This window comes from Symsagittifera roscoffensis, chromosome 3 (genome assembly GCF_963678635.1).
Source record: "Symsagittifera roscoffensis chromosome 3, txSymRosc1.1, whole genome shotgun sequence".
Taxonomy (NCBI): domain Eukaryota; kingdom Metazoa; phylum Xenacoelomorpha; order Acoela; family Convolutidae; genus Symsagittifera; species Symsagittifera roscoffensis.
This window is the reverse complement of record NC_087064.1, coordinates 40,459,723-40,476,216: the sequence shown is the minus strand read 5'-3', so window position 1 is coordinate 40,476,216 and position 16,494 is coordinate 40,459,723. Positions and strand designations below refer to the sequence as shown.

Sequence of the window (16,494 nt, the reverse complement as noted above, 5' to 3'; positions counted from 1 at the left end):
AGCTTTTGGGCGAAAAAAATTGAAAAGGAAAACCAAGACAATCGCATCTACGACGAAAACAGCGGACAAAACAGTAAAAACTCCCAAGTATGGGAACTAAGCCGACAAATAAGCAGCTAATTGAAAACCCGGAATTTCATCAATATTTCCCACCAAGTTTTTTCTTCAATTTTATCCACGTTGAAAAAATAAGTTCCTGCCGGGATTCGAAACCCAGATCTTAGGTTACAAAAGCAACAGCGCTACCTCGAGAATAGATCACGATAAACAGATAACGTTAATTTGGGTCGAAAGAAAAAATCTTTATTTCATCATTTGCACTTCCGTTATTGGAGAGCGTAACTTACCTTCTTTCTAGCAAATGAGCTTGAATTGAACACAAAAGAAAATCCAAGTCAAACCAAACCGCAAATGAAACTTGAAAACTTTTTCTCCAAAAAACGACGAAAGCCACACGAACAAGACGAGTAAGCAATCACTCCGTTCATGAACTCTTAAAAATCAAAACATAGCCAATCAAAGATTGAAGAGTAGCGAACGCAAGTAAACATAAAAAATACACTGACTTTGCTGAAAAAATCTCAAATTTCGATTTTCAAAGAAAAAAACGTTTCAGATTAATTCGAATTTTTTTTTTAAAGATTTTCCTGATACAGTCAGCAATCTTAAGGATGGTGAAATAAATACTTTTTTCCATAATTTTCGCGACTTATACATCACAAATAGTAAAGAAATAATAGAACTTCTTTTCTAAAAGAGTGGGGTTGTAGTGTATGGCTAATGATAGTAGTTTACATAAGAAACTTCTTGGAAACTGTACTGCTTAATTAAGGCATCACCTGACCAGGACTATCGAACCTTTAGATGTCCTTGCATTTCAGAATTATGTAAATTGACAAAACTCTGTTGAATAAACTCTAATAGGAAAAATAATTTATTATTGTGATTCTTAACTTACAAAAACAAAAATCAAAATTGAGCGAGAACAAACTATTTGAACTTACAGAACAACTTGTAATTGGCGCTTTATTGATAAAAAACCAAATGTGAGAAAAATGAACCAAAGGTAAAATTTTTATTTTGCTGGGAAATCTCAAAACTATATCCCACTTTCGAAACTAGAAGTTGGTCACGTTTTTCGTGACCATTACACTACTTTCGTTCTGAGTTAGTGGAGTTTGCATTCATTTCAACGTAAAGATACTGAATTTCAGAAAAATTACAGAAAAACAGTCAATTAACAAAATCACCAAAAAACTACAAATTTTTAAACTTTGAAATCATGTAACAGAAGCTAATTTCACTTCTAAAAAAACAATCAGTCAATTTTTGCGCTTGAAGCAACAAAAATTTACGGATTTGAGCTGATATAGAGCGATAAAATTTACGGAACTTTTGCGCATGAAGCAACAAAAATTTACGGAATTAAGCTGATATAGAGCGATAAAAATTACGGAATAAAGCAGAAACCGCTTAGGCCGAGCAAAGATTTTGGGCGAAAAAATTGAAAAGGAAAACCCAGGAAAACACAACATCAATACAATTAATTTCTACAAAATGCAGGATTAAATCAAAACAATCGCATCTACGATGAAAACAGCGGACAAAACAGTAAAAACTCCCAAGTATGGCAACTAAGCCGACAAAAATAAGCAGCTAATTGAAAACCCGGAATTTCATCAATTTTTCCCACCAAGTTTTTTCTTCAATTTTATACACGTTGAAAAAATAAGTTCCTGCCGGGACTCGAAACCCAGATCTTAGGTTACAAAAACAACAGCGCTACCTCGAAAATACAGGGAAGCAACCTCGAATTCAATGAAAATCACTAACAACGCTTCTTCAAAATTTCTTTTAAATATAAAGAAAAAAAATTATAGTTGCCGATTACAAGTCAACCGCTTCCGCAAGTGCAATAAATTATTAAACCAAGGAACAAAAAAGCACTTCGACCCTATATTACGACATACAATCACTAAAAAGCTAACATAGAATTGGAAAATTGACAATGAACTCAATTTTTCTGAAAATATTTTCTCTTCTACCAAATTTGGAGAATTATAGATGAGGACAAAGCTCTGTCTTCAATAAGTCACGATAAACAGATCACGTCGAAATTGGGTCAAAAGAAAAAACCTTTATTTCATCATTTGCACTTCCGTTATTGGAGAGCGTAAATTACCTTCTTTCTAGCAAATGAGCTTGAATTGAACACAAAAGAAAATCCAAGTCAAACCAAACCGCAAATGAAACTTGAAAATTTTTTCTCAAAAAAACGACGAAAGCCACACGAACAAGATGAGTAAAAAATCACTCCTCTTAAAAAACCAGAACATAACCAATCAAAGATTGAAAATTAAGAGTAATGAACGCAAGTAAACATAAAAAATACACTGACTTTGCTGAAAAAATCGCAACTATCGATTTTCAAAGAAAAAATAGATGCCCTGCAAGCTCTTTGAAATTCTAAGACGATTTATGACCGGCTCTTTTTTGATAACATTAACCCAATTTGAGAACACTGGATCAACAGGTAAAGTTTTCATTCCCCTGGAAATCTTAAAACTAAATTTTACTTTCGAAACTTGATATGGATCACGTTTTTTTGCGCCATTTCCATGTTCATATTTGTTTGGAAAGTGCTATTTACGTCATTTTCAGCAGATGAATTTCAATTGAACTCAAAAAGAGCGTTGTACCTAAGTGCAGCAATCTTTTAAGACTTTTTCCTGAACAAAAAACTAACAAAAAAAAATCAGCAAGACCTATATAAGAAACTTCACTACGTTCATTACTCTTGAACAGATTTTCTTCACACTGCATAAAATTGTTTCTTCGTGCAGGACACTTGATAGAACTGCTTTATATAGAACCATAAAAAAAACGCCTCAAAAATTTCATACTTCTAAAAAAAAATTGCTTTTAAAAATAATGCTAAAGTCTCAAAAGATTGGTTTTTATCAGTAACTCAAGTCCACACACCCGTTTGAAAAATTTGACAGCTCAGAGTCATGAAGTGTCATTTGACTGCTACTGCACGGAGATTGAATACTCATTGTTGAAGAATTTCCCGGGGGAAGTTCAGCGCCTGGACATAACTTTGGCACCAAATGCGTAGATCCAAGCGATCCTACGGGACACACGGTTGCTCCTATGGACTTCAAGGCTGCTGATATCTTGTCCACTGCATCTTTGCTCTCGTTGCTCGGCTGGTTGCGAGGTCTTCCTCTCTTCCGAGGAAACTGAAGAGCGGCGTTGGACTTTGCTGTTTTAAAAAAACAAGAAACTACCGGTTGGAGTCTACATTAAAGGCAAGATACAATCAAGGATAGCAGGTTGCTGTGCAATTGGCAAGAATCAGTAACTGAAAAACAAAACTTAGTCATTTTGTTCGGTCATTTCTAGGCATAAAAATCTGGGCGATTCTGGTTTTGCTCACTCTCAAAATTGCAAACAATGCTTTTCACTTTGAACACAAATGCGAAGCCGAGCTTCACAACACTGCGACACAACACAAACATAACATTGTGAGTAGATGCCAATTAAACCGAAAAAAAATCTGCCAATTAAACCGAGAAGATTTTGAGCTATTAAATATTGTTTTACGCACCACCCCTCCTGAAACAAATACATCCCAATTCATTTTCCCTTCGAATGACGCAAAATGAGGAAAATAGGACTATACAGCATAGGCCGAATCGTTCTAAGCAAAAACGAAAGAAAAAAAACACGTGATTAAATAAAACCAGAGTTATTAAGCTTACCAATTACAAAATGACCCAACTATAGTTATCAAAACTTAAATCAGAACAAAATTGGGCAAAGCGGAATAGCGCAAGCGTATAATTACAAGCTACCGATTAGAAACTGAGACGGAAATAATGAAATAATTGAAAAAAAAAATTCAAAAAAAAAATGATTTTGTTTTTGGAATCATGAAAAACGCAATTTCAGAAAAACCGACAACAAACATACAACCAGCATTCAAAAGAGCTAAAACAGCTTAACAAGCTTAGCCGACAATATGATATCTCATATCCATTGACGAACAAAAAATGCCATCAGGAATTGTAGTCATAAAAAGCTTTTTCAAGTTTTTACACCATAACCGACTTGAATTAATTGCAGAAACAAAACAAAAAAAACTTTTGCATATTACGCGAAACAAAAAATCAAACAAAGCTGATAAAACAAGCCGAAACCCTTTAACCGGAAAAATTTAAATTAAAAACTTTTCAAAATAAATAACTTTTCACAAATGAAAAATTTGCTACAGCATAAAAAATCCATGCTTTGCAAATTGAGCCGACAAACGAAAATCCCGCAATTTCGTTTTTCCGGGAAAAACCATTTCATTCCTACCGAAAAAAACAAGGTTTGACCGGGACTCACTCACAGACCTGCGCTCAAAGGCATCCGCGTTAACTCGAGACCAAGTGGGAAGGAGCCTAAGAGCAACCAGGTTTCAATAATCGATTAAGTTCAATTTCTTACAGATTTTTTTAGAAAATTTCTTACTGGGAAAAAGTCTGGTTATCAATTAGAAGACTTGTTCTGCTAAGTTTTAAAATAAGCCAAAAAAAATTAAGTAGACAAACGATAGTCCGAAAATTCTTTAAAAATTCAATTTCATTTTTTGCTATTTCAAATTTAATCGCGGGAAAACGAGATCCGGCCAGGACTCAAAATCAAGACCATATGTTTCTCTGTTTGTCCGCGCGTTACCTCTGGACGAACAGAGATGGGACCTGATAGGCGTAAAGGTTCCCTAATAACACAGAGGCGCAACGCAAGCGCATCACTGCAAGTATTTAGCAAGCGTTATCTAAGCCGAGAACAAGTTGGTAGACGCCAATTGATACAAAAACCAAAAAAATGCCTTAAGAAATTGTTGTCATAGAAAAAATTTGAGCAATCAACATTCAAAATTTTGAAACCTTGCAATAGACACGACCTGGTTTTTAAAACAATCAATCATTACTGCTTTTCGAAGCGACACAAAAAATGGTTAATAAGTCGATAAGAAAATAAGCCGAAACCATCGAGGCCGAATGAAGCTTTTACGCGAAAAAAAGGAAAACCAAAGAAAACATGCTAAGGGGTATTAATTTTACGATTGACAGGAGTAAGCTGAAAACTCTTGCATCTACGAAGAAAATTACTGACAGCACAAAAACAAAATCCCCGATGTGGCAACTACGCCGACAAAACAAGTCCGACAATTCAATTTTTCCCCGAAAAAAACTCAATTTCATTCATAAGGAAAAATCTAGGTCCGGCCCGGATTCATACCCGAGACCTCAAGGTACGAAAGCATCTGCTTCACCTCTGAGCCAAGTGGGAGAAAGTTCTCGAAGTTGCTACGGTTCACTAAAAAGCATCTGCACAATTTGAAGAAGTAAGCAAGAAAAGTTGTTTACTGCAAACAAGTCTGGTTCCCGCTTGCAAGACAATTGCTTTCGCGAGTGTAAACAATGACAGTTTCTTAGATTTGCAACTCAAGTTACTCAGGGGAAATGTTTGTTCCCCATTACAAGTACACCAGTGAAAAGCAAGATGAAATCAGTATCATTTACCTGACTTCTTTTTTGACATAGATTTTGGAGATGATTGCACCAAGGATGCATCTTGAACTTTCATTGCTATTGACTTCATCGCTGTACCTTCTACATGATTATTCAAACCAGTGACGAAAGGCTTCGGCGTTTCTGCAGCCTCAGTTGTCACTCTGATCGCATGTTGTTGAATTTGAGCAGGTTTGGGAATGATTTGAATCTGCGTTTTCCCATTTGATGGCCCCACTGGAATGAACTCAATAGTTCCAGTTTTAGAGTTTTGCACAATTTGGAAGGTAATCATGGGCTGCTGGTCTTGACACCTTGATGTCTGTTGGTATCCCTTCGACTGCGGTTGAATCGAACTAGCTATGATGTTTAGCTTTTGCATAGTTTGATTGGAAGCGGACACTTGATGAGGAGCCAATCGTATCCCGTTTTGACCACTTGTCGAGACATGTACGGGTTGACTATTCACCATTGACCCATTGGCTAATTTTGGATCCATTCCATTCGCACTCCTCGAAGAAATACTTTGATGATGCTGTTGAATAATTCTGGTTGGTTGTTGATTGCTTTGGGACATTATTTGCACTTTGATCGGCTGATCGGAAGAATTGGAATTATCAGCTGGTAAAGAAGAACTGCTAGAGGCAAATTCTATGACTTGTGATTTCGCAGCATTGCTTCCCGCTATGACAACGGGGCAATTTCTACTGTTGACAGATGATTGTTCAATGCTGCATACACTTGATTGGATGTAACTGTTTGGTTGGATAAAATTAGTAGTTCCCAACTGACCCTTAATAAGAAGAATAGTTATCAGAGACTCATTAAATAATAAACATTCCACTCTGCAGCGGTTCAAAATTTAAAATAAATTCCAGAGCACTTTTTCTAAAAACAAATCCCACTTTCGCTCTGACGCCGCTAGTTTCATGAAAAATCATGCTTTTGATTATAACGGATTCAGTATTCGTAACATAACCTATCCACTCAGTCCCAGCTGATTTTTGAAAAATCGATTTAGGGGGGGGGAAATACCGGTTTTTCAGAAATTGACCTCGAGCGCAAAATAAAAACAAGACTGCTCGTATCAGGGTGAAGCCCTGAATGTTCCGACTGCCTTTTAAGGTTTATGGAGCAGCAGTAATAACATTAAAAAAATTAAATGAAATAAAATAAAATGAAATTTTTTTCTCTAAAATTTTATTGAAAACCATCCCCCCACACGCCACATAAAGTACAAAAAGATAGATTTCGTTCCTTCTAACAAATCAATTATGGCAAAACAGCTTCGTTCAACAAATTTGAAACGATTTATAAACGGATTAAATCTCCGCTTACGGATTAATAGCGCGAATTATATCGCGCGTTATTTGTCCCAAATTGGTCAAACTGGCCAAAATGGCAATCTTTAAACCCTCATAACTTTACGAAAAATGATCACAGGTGAAAAATCTTTTTAAATTTAAGCTCAGGACAACAATACCTTTTGAATGATATTAAAAAATTCCGTCAAAATGGCTAGTTAAAAAGCCGAAATTTGTCTGAAGAAAAAAAACCCACCCGAGCACAAATATTCCGTTACTTTCGTATCGAAAGTCGGAACAATTATCAATTTATTAAAAAAAAAATCGGATCAACCGTCAAACCCCCCCCCGCCCAAAAATCGAATTAGAGGGGAGAAAATATGGATTTTTCATAAGCTAACTTTGAGTATAGGCTAGATTAGCTCAAAATTAACTGTATTACAGAAGAAAACTTTTTTTTGAAGAAAATTGAATTAAATCAATAATTTGGTAACTTACAGCATACAAAGGCAATTCCGCGTAAAAAATGTAAAAACCAATTTTATTTGCGCATTTGTGCGAAAAGCGTACTTTATACAAAATTATTATTCAGAATTAATACATGCTTGGGGAGGGTACTCTATGGTAGGTCAGTTAAGGAGAGGGGGGGGGGGGGGTTTGTACGGTTGTTCCAAAAAACCAATCGATACCATTATGATCTAAATTATACGCTATTAATAGGATAAAATAAGCATTCAGTATCTAAGCCGGGAGGGGGGCAGATTGTACGGTTCATCCAAAACATCCAAATGCAAGATAAAAACTTTTACGAAGAGTAAGGTTTCAGTTTTACCTGATTATGTTTTGAAACTGCTATATTCATACTCTGTTTCAATTGGATCCCCAACTTCTTTTGTTGCGCTTTCGTGCAAGTTGTCTTTTTACTTTTGATTGTAGGAACTTTCACCGGCTGACATTTTGCGGAGATGTTTGGCTGTGTATTGGGTTGTTGATCTGGCGTCAATTGCACCGTTGACTGGCTGAGAAAGGGCGGGATGTTCTGAGTAATTATAGGAGGCATTGCACTTGAAGGGGCTACTGGTGTTTCTCCGTTGTTAGGACAGGGAACTGGTATGTACATCACCTTCAATAAACAAATATAGCCAACAAACAATTGGAAAATTGTCAATGGACGCAAGTAAACAGAAAAAAAAAACTGACTTATTTGTATTGAAAATGTCCCCTATAAGCAAAACATAAGCAAAACCAACAGACAAACAATTGGATAAGAGTCGATGGACGCACGTAAATAGAAAAAAAATAATGACTTAACTGTTTTGAAAACTTCCCCTATAAGAAGAACATAAGCAGAGCCGACAGACAGACAATTGGAAAATAGTCGATGACCGCAAGCAAACAGTAGAAAAAAATAGTGGAAGCGAGCAAGTTGTTCACAGAATCAAGAATATTACTAAATAGTTTGCAACAAATCATGACATTATTAAATGATTTTAACGCACGTTGCAAGAATTACTGCGAGACAAATTCATGTTATGAATTTCCTCGGGGAGAGGTAGGTCTTATTTAGAACCGAAGAAGAAAGGGTAGTGCCCAGCTTTTTTGTGGTAACACAATTAAAGTGATCTCGAATCTCCTTCTTTGGAGATATGAGGGCAAGTTTCACCGCTGCTCTCGGCATAGGAAGGTCGTCGTCAAGCTCACTCTTGACATGCGTTAGCGGACGTGAGTTGAAGATTGCTTCAGTCAGGGCTACGATAGTAGCAAAAAGATCTCTTGATAGTAGATCAGAACCGATATTTAGTAAGAACGCTCGTTTTATTATTGAAACAAGTCCCTCCCACACGCCGCCAAAGTGGGGGGCTGCCGGAGGATTTAGGCGCCATTCGACATAGTGGATTTGTAGCGTTTCAACTAGGGTGGTTGCATTGTAGTTAATTGGTTCTGAGCATAGTTGCTTACGGGCGACGATGAAGTAAGTAGCGTTGTCAGAGCTGAAAAACTTAGGTGTGCCTCTCCTACCAATGAAGCGTCTAATTGCAGTTATGCAGTTCTTTGTAGTAAGATTTTCTGTCGTTTCCAGGTAAACTGCGCGAGTAGAGAGGCATGTTAGAGGCAAATACAGCTTTTTTTCAGTTGTATCCTTTGTTGCGATGCAGCGGCAATGAGTGCTCTCTATCATCATGCGCACAATTGGTTCCTTTGCGTTCAAGATTATTGGATGCTTTGTTGCGTCCAGTAAAGGAGAGTTCCGTTGTCGTCCTCGCGCGCGAATAAAACCATTGTCGAGAAAAGAAGAGAACCGTTTTAGTTGTCAACTAGCTGCTTGGTTCGTAATTGACTGTAGGTATCAAGAAAAGTTTCTTGTTGGGATAGTTGATAAAGGAGTAGCTTGGCTTTTTCAAGGTCTTCTTTAGTAGTTGAACGTTTTCTGTTTCCCTTTAAAGTATCGCCAAGAACTATAACCCGAGCGGTGACCCGAACTAATCGAAACCAGTCTGAAAACCGGGAAGAGCCGATTAGCGGAGTAATTGTGTGCTAACTGATGTAGCGTTTCTTAATTCCGTTGTCTCGTTTATCCCCCAAGTAGGCTCATTGTTGAGTAGAAACTCTGGTGCATCCAACCAGAATTCGGTTTGTGTTTAAGTGCAATTCTCCGTGTAGGGCTTTCTACTGGGTTGAGTTTACCGGGGATGTGTTAACATTGTTCGGCTTTGCATAAAAAAAATGTTTTAACAACTGTTTGCGCAGTAAGTTTTCAGTTGACCAGGCGATGCAACCCAGATAAAACAGTGGTGCTATCTGTCCAAAAAAGAGTGTAGTGGGATTTCATTCGCATTTCATCAGTAGAGAACTCGCACGGCCGTGCGCCCATAAGGGCGGCCTTTAATTACACTTTTGGAATGCCTACTTGATTCAGTGGTGCTACCTTTGCTCTGCCAATCAAAAAAAAGTAGCGTGTATGTCACAGCTGCCTGCAGTCCTGAAGTAGATAAATGTAGCCAATGCGTGTTCCGACGCGTCGCAGAAAACACGAAGCTGTATATCATTAAGTGACAGTTGTGGTCCAACTAAGCTCGGCAGCCTCACAGGGGGTGGCTTGTTTGCATTGGTCGACCCATTGGTCAATTATCGGAACAAAGTCACTGGGCAAAGGTTCGTCCCAGGAAGCACCAGACATCCACAGGTCTTGTAGAAGCGTTTTAAGTTTTCTATACTAGTCGAACGCTTCCCGTTTCCCTTTAAAGTATCGCCAAGAACTATAACCCGAGCGGTGACCCGAACTAAATGAAACCAGTCTGAAAACCGGGAAGAACCGATTAGCGGAGTAATTGTGGGCTAACTGATATAGCGTTTCTTAATTCCGTTGTCTCGTTTATCCCCCAAGTAGGCTCATTGTTGAGTAGAAACTCTGGTGCATCCAACCAGAATTCGGTTTGTGTTTAAGTGCAATTCTCCGTGTAGGGCTTTCTACTGGGTTGAGTTTACCGGGGATGTGTTAACATTGTTCGGCTTTGCATAAAATAAATGTTTTAACAACTCTGTTTGCGCAGTAAGTTTTCAGTTGACCAGGCGATGCAATCCAGATAAAACAGTGGTGCTATCTGTCCAAAAAAGAGTGTAGTGGGATTTCATTCGCATTTCATCAGTAGAGAACTCGCACGGCCGTGCGCCCATAAGGGCGGCCTTTAATTACACTTTTGGAATGCCTACTTGATTCAGTGGTGCTACCTTTGCTCTGCCAATCAAAAAAAAGTAGCGTGTATGTCACAGCTGCCTGCAGTTCTGAAGTAGATAAATGTAGCCAATGCGTGTTCCGACGCGTCGCAGAAAACACGAAGCTGTATATCATTAAGTGAGAGTTGTGGTCCAACTAAGCTCGGCAGCCTCACAGGGGGTGGCTTGTTTGCATTGGTCGATCCATTGGTCAATTATCGGAACAAAGTCACTGGGCAAAGGTTCGTCCCAGGAAGCACCAGACATCCACAGGTCTTGTAGAAGCGTTTTAAGTTTTCTATACTAGTCGAACGCTTCCCGTTTCCCTTTAAAGTATCGCCAAGAACTATAACCCGAGCGGTGACCCGAACTAATCGAAACCAGTCTGAAAACCGGGAAGAACCGATTAGCGGAGTAATTGTGGGCTAACTGATATAGCGTTTCTTTGTTCCGTTGTCTCGTTGATCCCCCAAGTAGGCTCATTGTTGAGTAGAAACTCTGGTGCATCCAACCAGAATTCGGTATGTCTTTAAGTTCAATTCTCCGTGTAGGGCTTTCTGCTGGATTGAGTTTACCGGGGATGTGTTAATATTGTTCGGCTTTGCATAAAGTAAATGTTTTAACAACTCTGTTTGCGCAGTAAGTTTTCAGTTGACCAGGCGATGCAATCCAGATAAAACAGTGGTGCTATCAGCCTAAAAAAGAGTGTACTTGGGTTTCATTCGCATTTCATCAGTAGAGAACTTGCACAGCCGTGCTCTGATAAGGGCGGCCTGTAACTACAGTTTTGGAATGCCTACTTGGTTCAGTGGTGCTACCTTTGTTCTGCCAGCCAAAAAAAGTAGCGTGTATGCCAGAGCTGCCTGCAGTTCTGAAGTAGATAAAAGTAGCCAATGCGTGTTACGACGCGTCGCAGAAAACACGAAGCTGTATATCATTAAGTGACAGTTGTGGTCCAACTAAGCGCGGCAGCCTAACAGGGGGTGGCTTGGTTGCATTGGTCGACCCATTGGTCAATTATCGGTACGAAGTCACTGGGCACAGGTTCGTCCCATGAAGCACCAGACATCCACAGGTCTTGTAGAAGAGCTTTAAGTTTTACGACAAAGGGCGCTTGGATACCTAGTGGGTCGAAAACACTTGCTACTGTAGAGAGGACTGTTCCAGTGTAGGCGTTGTAGTATAAGTTACCTTGGTTGTTGGTTGCGCGAATATCCTATAGTCAGTTGTGTCCCATTTGACGCCCAGGACCCGTTGCACTAGCATTTTCACCTCCATCAATGGAGTAGATGATGTCCTGAGTGTTAGATACGAACTTAGCTGGGTTGAATTTTCCCTGCCGTAGGGACATTATTAGTAGTATAGAAGAGTCTCTAGCCTCGTTAGTGGTGTCAAACGAGTGAGCAAAGTCGTCCATGTTAAAGCTTTCATGAAGCAGTTGAGCAATATTAGGATTGTTTACGCAGTAATCGGTAGCTGTTTGATGAAGCGCAAAGATGGTAAGGGATGGTGAGCATTTTGCAACGAAGATATATCGCGTGTTTTGGTATTGCTTGGTACCATTTTTGTAGGCCAAAGGAAGCGAAGCGCATTTTGATCCTCATCTTCAATACCTATTTGCATAAACATACCTTCAATTTCCGCCGATACGGCCACAGGTTTTTTGCCGGAATTGTAGTAGAAAGCCAAAATTAAGTTCAGGAGATCGGTTCCAGTCTCAATGCAAGAGTTCAACGAGACGCCTTTTTTGGCCACTCTGCGTACCTTCCGGGCTTGTTTGGATTACTCACAGTGTGGTGTGGGAGGTACCAAATTAATACCGGCTGTGGGTACAGAAAAGTAACAGAATTGACGTAGTTATTTTCCAGGTCAACAGTAAGCTATTTCTCATTAAGTTGCATGGTTTCAGGGTCCTTTTTGATCTGTCTCTGTAATGATTGCAGTTGCGCTTTTGCTACCGGATAGTTGTTCGGCAATTGCACTTCGCTTTTCCAGAGATGTAGATGGTTCTATGTCCAAGTTATCCCATGCTTGCGATTAGTTATTCAGGTACGGCGTCTGATGGGGTCCTTATGACGAGCTCTGAAATTGGGACCTTCAGATGGGGTCCTTGAGATTGGCCCCCGAAGTTGGCTCCTGAGATCGGGTCTTGAAGATGAGCCCTGAGATTGGGACCCTCAGATAGTATCCTTAAGATTGGCACCAAAAATGGGTCCTGAAATTGAGTCCTCCAAATAGGTCTTGAGGATCGCGTTCTGAGGATAAAGCCTAGGATTGGCACCTTGAGATGGGGTCCTTAAGACTGAGTCCCTTTAGATGAGGTTTGCTTAGTATCAATTTGTCAAACTTTTAGAGTTCCCTGATGAATGCTGACACGACATTTGGGGTTACCGTATGTACGCACCAATTCAAGTGCTGCCTGTTCGTATTGAGAAGTTAATTCCGTAGCTATCTATTAAGGATTTAGCATTTTCAGTACACCATAATGTTTGCGAGTAAGTAAATTTCTCAACAGGGCTTAGACGTGGATTGTTGCCTATCGCAGTCTGAAAGAATTCCAACCACTTGTTCCACTCCAGTGGGTTGCCGTCAAACTTTTGTAATTTTACATCCGGTAACTTGCATCCTTTCATACTGTAGGTGATACCAGTAGTCGGGTAGTTGGTAACGTTGTTGCTGACTTGTCTTTATTGGTAACGTTGTTGCTGACTCGAAAAGACTGTTGCGTTGTTGGTCGTGTGATTGCGAGTTAGTCCTATGATTATCGTTGAAGTGGTTGGCAACGAACTGTTCAGATAACATAACTGGACTATTCGCAAAAGAAGTTGTTAGCAGTTTATATCTGTTATTGCCAGTTGACATCTGGGCTCTCTGTGTTGAGTTGTCGTTCCAAGTAGGATTTTCATTGGAAACTGGTGGAGGCAAGAAGTTGTATCATAGAGTAGCGCAAAATTACCCAGGTTTGCAGTAGGTGAGACTGATACGAAACCAGTTGCAGAGGTAGTGATGACACCATTGATTAATTTATCTATAGCTCTGTTAATTCCTCGTAGAGGTGGGGAACTAGCGTTGAGTAGCGTCTAATTCGAAAGTAAAAACCGTAGTTGGACGTGTAAAATGAAAAGTCGGCAGCCGTAGTTTTGATGACGCTGTTGACAAAGTTTTCAGTGATAATTGAGCTTCCTATTGGTACATTGGCTGATGCAGATGTGCCTAGTTTTCTGAGTGCGCTGTTTGACCTTGTGGAAATTGAACCATCGTTTGTTAAGACCTTTTCGTACTTCCTAACATTGATTAGTAGGTCGCAATTTCGTTTTCGAAAGCGTTGAAGGTGTCGAGGCAGTCTTCTGTTTCTTAAGTGGAAAACGCGTCCAAGTCGTCTGCGAACTTATCGAGCAAATCGCAACAAATGCTTACCTCCTCGAAACTAAGCTTAACATACTCGATTTCGCTTGAGTTGTCTATTTGCCTCGTTACCTTGTCCTCAAGCTCCTCGAAAGTACTGTAGCGGCGTCTCCATTGATTAGGCAGTTGTTGTAAGGTTGGCTTCGTTGGAGCTATGAGGTAGTTTAAAGAGTATTTCGTATATACTTTCGTAGATGTGGTTTGTAAAACGCTTTTTAATTATGAGTGAAGGAAATAATAGGGCTTTTAAAAATTTGGAGCACGAGTTTTGAGCTAAAAAAAAAATTTGGCTATAGGGTTTTGTCTTAGTTTTTTTTGTATACGGGAACCTGTTTTTTTTTGTTAAGTTCTACCTTAGTACCCTTAGGATTAACAAAACAATGAACATCTAAAAACTCAAATCTGAGGTTGTACAAATTTTTTTAACAAGAAAAGAAGCACAAAAATTAGCACAAATTGGATTGCGAACTAGAAAGTTGTTTTTTTTTGATCATTCATGTTTTTGGTCTGAAAATTTTGTAAAATGACTATTAATTTTCAGGTTTAAGCACAAAATTGGTTCCTGAGACAGTGTCCTGCAGATAGGCCTTGAGGATTGCGTGCCGAACATAGGGCCTAGGATTGGCACCTTGAGATGGGGTCCTAAAGACTTGGTCCCTTCAGATGGGATCCTTGAGATTGGCTCTGAAGAGGCTCCTGGAACCGTGTCCTGCGAATAGGTCTTAGAGATCGCGTTTTGAGGATAGGGCGTGGCACCTTGAGATGGGGTCCTTATGACGAGCTCTGAAATTGGGACCTTCAGATGGGGTTCTTGAGATTGGCCCCCGATGTTGGCTCCTGAGATCGGGTCTTGGAGATGAGCCCTGAGATTGGGACCCTCAGATAGTATCCTTGAGATTGGCACCAAAGATGGGTCCTGAAATTGAGTGCTCCAAATAGGTCTTGAGGATCGCGTTCTGAGGATGAAGCCTAGGAATGGCACCTTGATATGGGGTCCTTAAGACTGAGTCCCTTTAGATGAGGTTTGCTTAGTATCAATTTGTCAAACTTTTAGAGTTCCCTGATGAATGCTGACACGACATTTGGGGTTACCGTATGTACGCACCAATTCAAGTGCTGCCTGTTCGTATTGAGAAGTTAATTCCGTAGCTATCTATTAAGGATTTCGCATTTTCAGTACACCATAATGGTTGCAAGTAAGTAATTTTCTCAACAGGGCTTAGACGTGGATTGTTGCCTATCGCAGTCTGAAAGAATTCAAACCACTTGTTCCACTCCAGTGGGTTGCCGCCAAACTTTTGTAATTTTACATCCGGTAACTTGCATCCTTTCATACTGTAGGTGATACCAGTAGTCGGGTAGTTGGTAACGTTGTTGTTGACTTGTCTTTATTGGTAACGTTGTTGCTGACTCGAAAAGACTGTTGCGTTGTTGGTCGTGTGATTGCGAGTTAGTCCTATGATTATCGTTGAAGTGGTTGGCAACGAACTGTTCAGATAACATAACTGGACTATTCGCAAAAGAAGTTGTTAGCAGTACATATCTGTTATTGCCAGTTGACATCTGGGCTCTCTGTGTTGAGTTGTCGTTCCAAGTAGGATTTTCATTGGAAACTGGTGGAGGCAAGAAGTTGTATCATAGAGTAGCGCAAAATTACCCAGGTTTGCAGTAGGTGAGACTGATACGAAACCAGTTGCAGAGGTAGTGATGACACCATTGATTAATTTATCTATAGCTCTGTTAATTCCTCGTAGAGGTGGGGAACTAGCGTTGAGTAGCGTCTAATTCGAAAGTACAAACCGTAGTTGGACGTGTAAAATGAAAAGTCGGCAGCCGTAGTTTTGATGACGCTGTTGACAAAGTTTTCAGTGATAATTGAGCTTCCTATTGGTACATTGGCTGATGCACATTGGCATATTTTTTTAGTTTTCACAATTTTGCTATTTTTTAGTTACCGATGATGACATAATGTCGAAAACATTTTACCATTGATGTTTTTCCCTGAGATCAGGAAATAAAAGGGCTTTTGAAAATTTGAAGCACAATTTTTGGGCTAAAAAAACATTTGGCTATCGGGTTTCCTTTTTGAAAAACGAGCTCCAGCGTTTTTGCCACTCAGAATCCATTATTTTCAGATTAGAAAATTTTTCATTTTTCGAACCTTAGATGACCGTCTTAAAAAGTGAAATTTTTATTTTTCGCGAAAGCAAAAAAAAATTATGCAAAACGGTTTAAATCATCATATCACATCTCTTAGGTACTATTAGAAAGCTCTTCTTGACCAACGCCGAAAAATTTACTGAATTATAGATAATTGAAAAAATCACTTGAGATATTTGGGAAAAGGGCAAAAATGACCAAAACCCTTCTCAAAAATAAAGCCATAAAAAAGCGGCATTATTAAACTGCCATTATTTCCACGATCTAGGGTCGCATGCAAAAAATTAGGGAATTCTAACGGAGAGTTTTTGAGCACCCGTCTAATTTTTTTTAAAAAGTAACCTCTA

General features: G+C 39.3%; 3 protein-coding genes across 8 annotated transcripts in view; 2 read left to right on the top strand and 1 right to left on the bottom strand.

Annotated features, from left to right (window-relative positions):
- LOC134841709 (potassium voltage-gated channel subfamily H member 6-like) overlaps window positions 1-16,494 on the top strand; it is a 633,879-nt gene that overhangs the window by 83,152 nt on the left and 534,233 nt on the right. The window lies entirely within an intron of this gene.
- The window catches only part of LOC134842828 (uncharacterized), a 554,076-nt gene that overhangs the window by 290,302 nt on the left and 247,280 nt on the right, over window positions 1-16,494 (top strand). The gene's annotated exons all lie outside the window — the stretch shown is intronic.
- The window catches only part of LOC134841874 (uncharacterized), an 82,172-nt gene that overhangs the window by 48,879 nt on the left and 16,799 nt on the right, over window positions 1-16,494 (bottom strand). For all 6 annotated transcript variants that reach the window (XM_063857920.1, XM_063857921.1, XM_063857919.1 and 3 more), the window contains 3 exons: window positions 7,701-7,991; window positions 5,577-6,357; window positions 2,983-3,265 (listed from right to left, as the gene is read on the bottom strand). In XM_063857920.1, coding sequence (XP_063713990.1) covers window positions 2,983-3,265; window positions 5,577-6,357; window positions 7,701-7,991 — 1,355 coding nt within the window. The remainder of the gene's footprint in view (window positions 1-2,982; window positions 3,266-5,576; window positions 6,358-7,700; window positions 7,992-16,494) is intronic.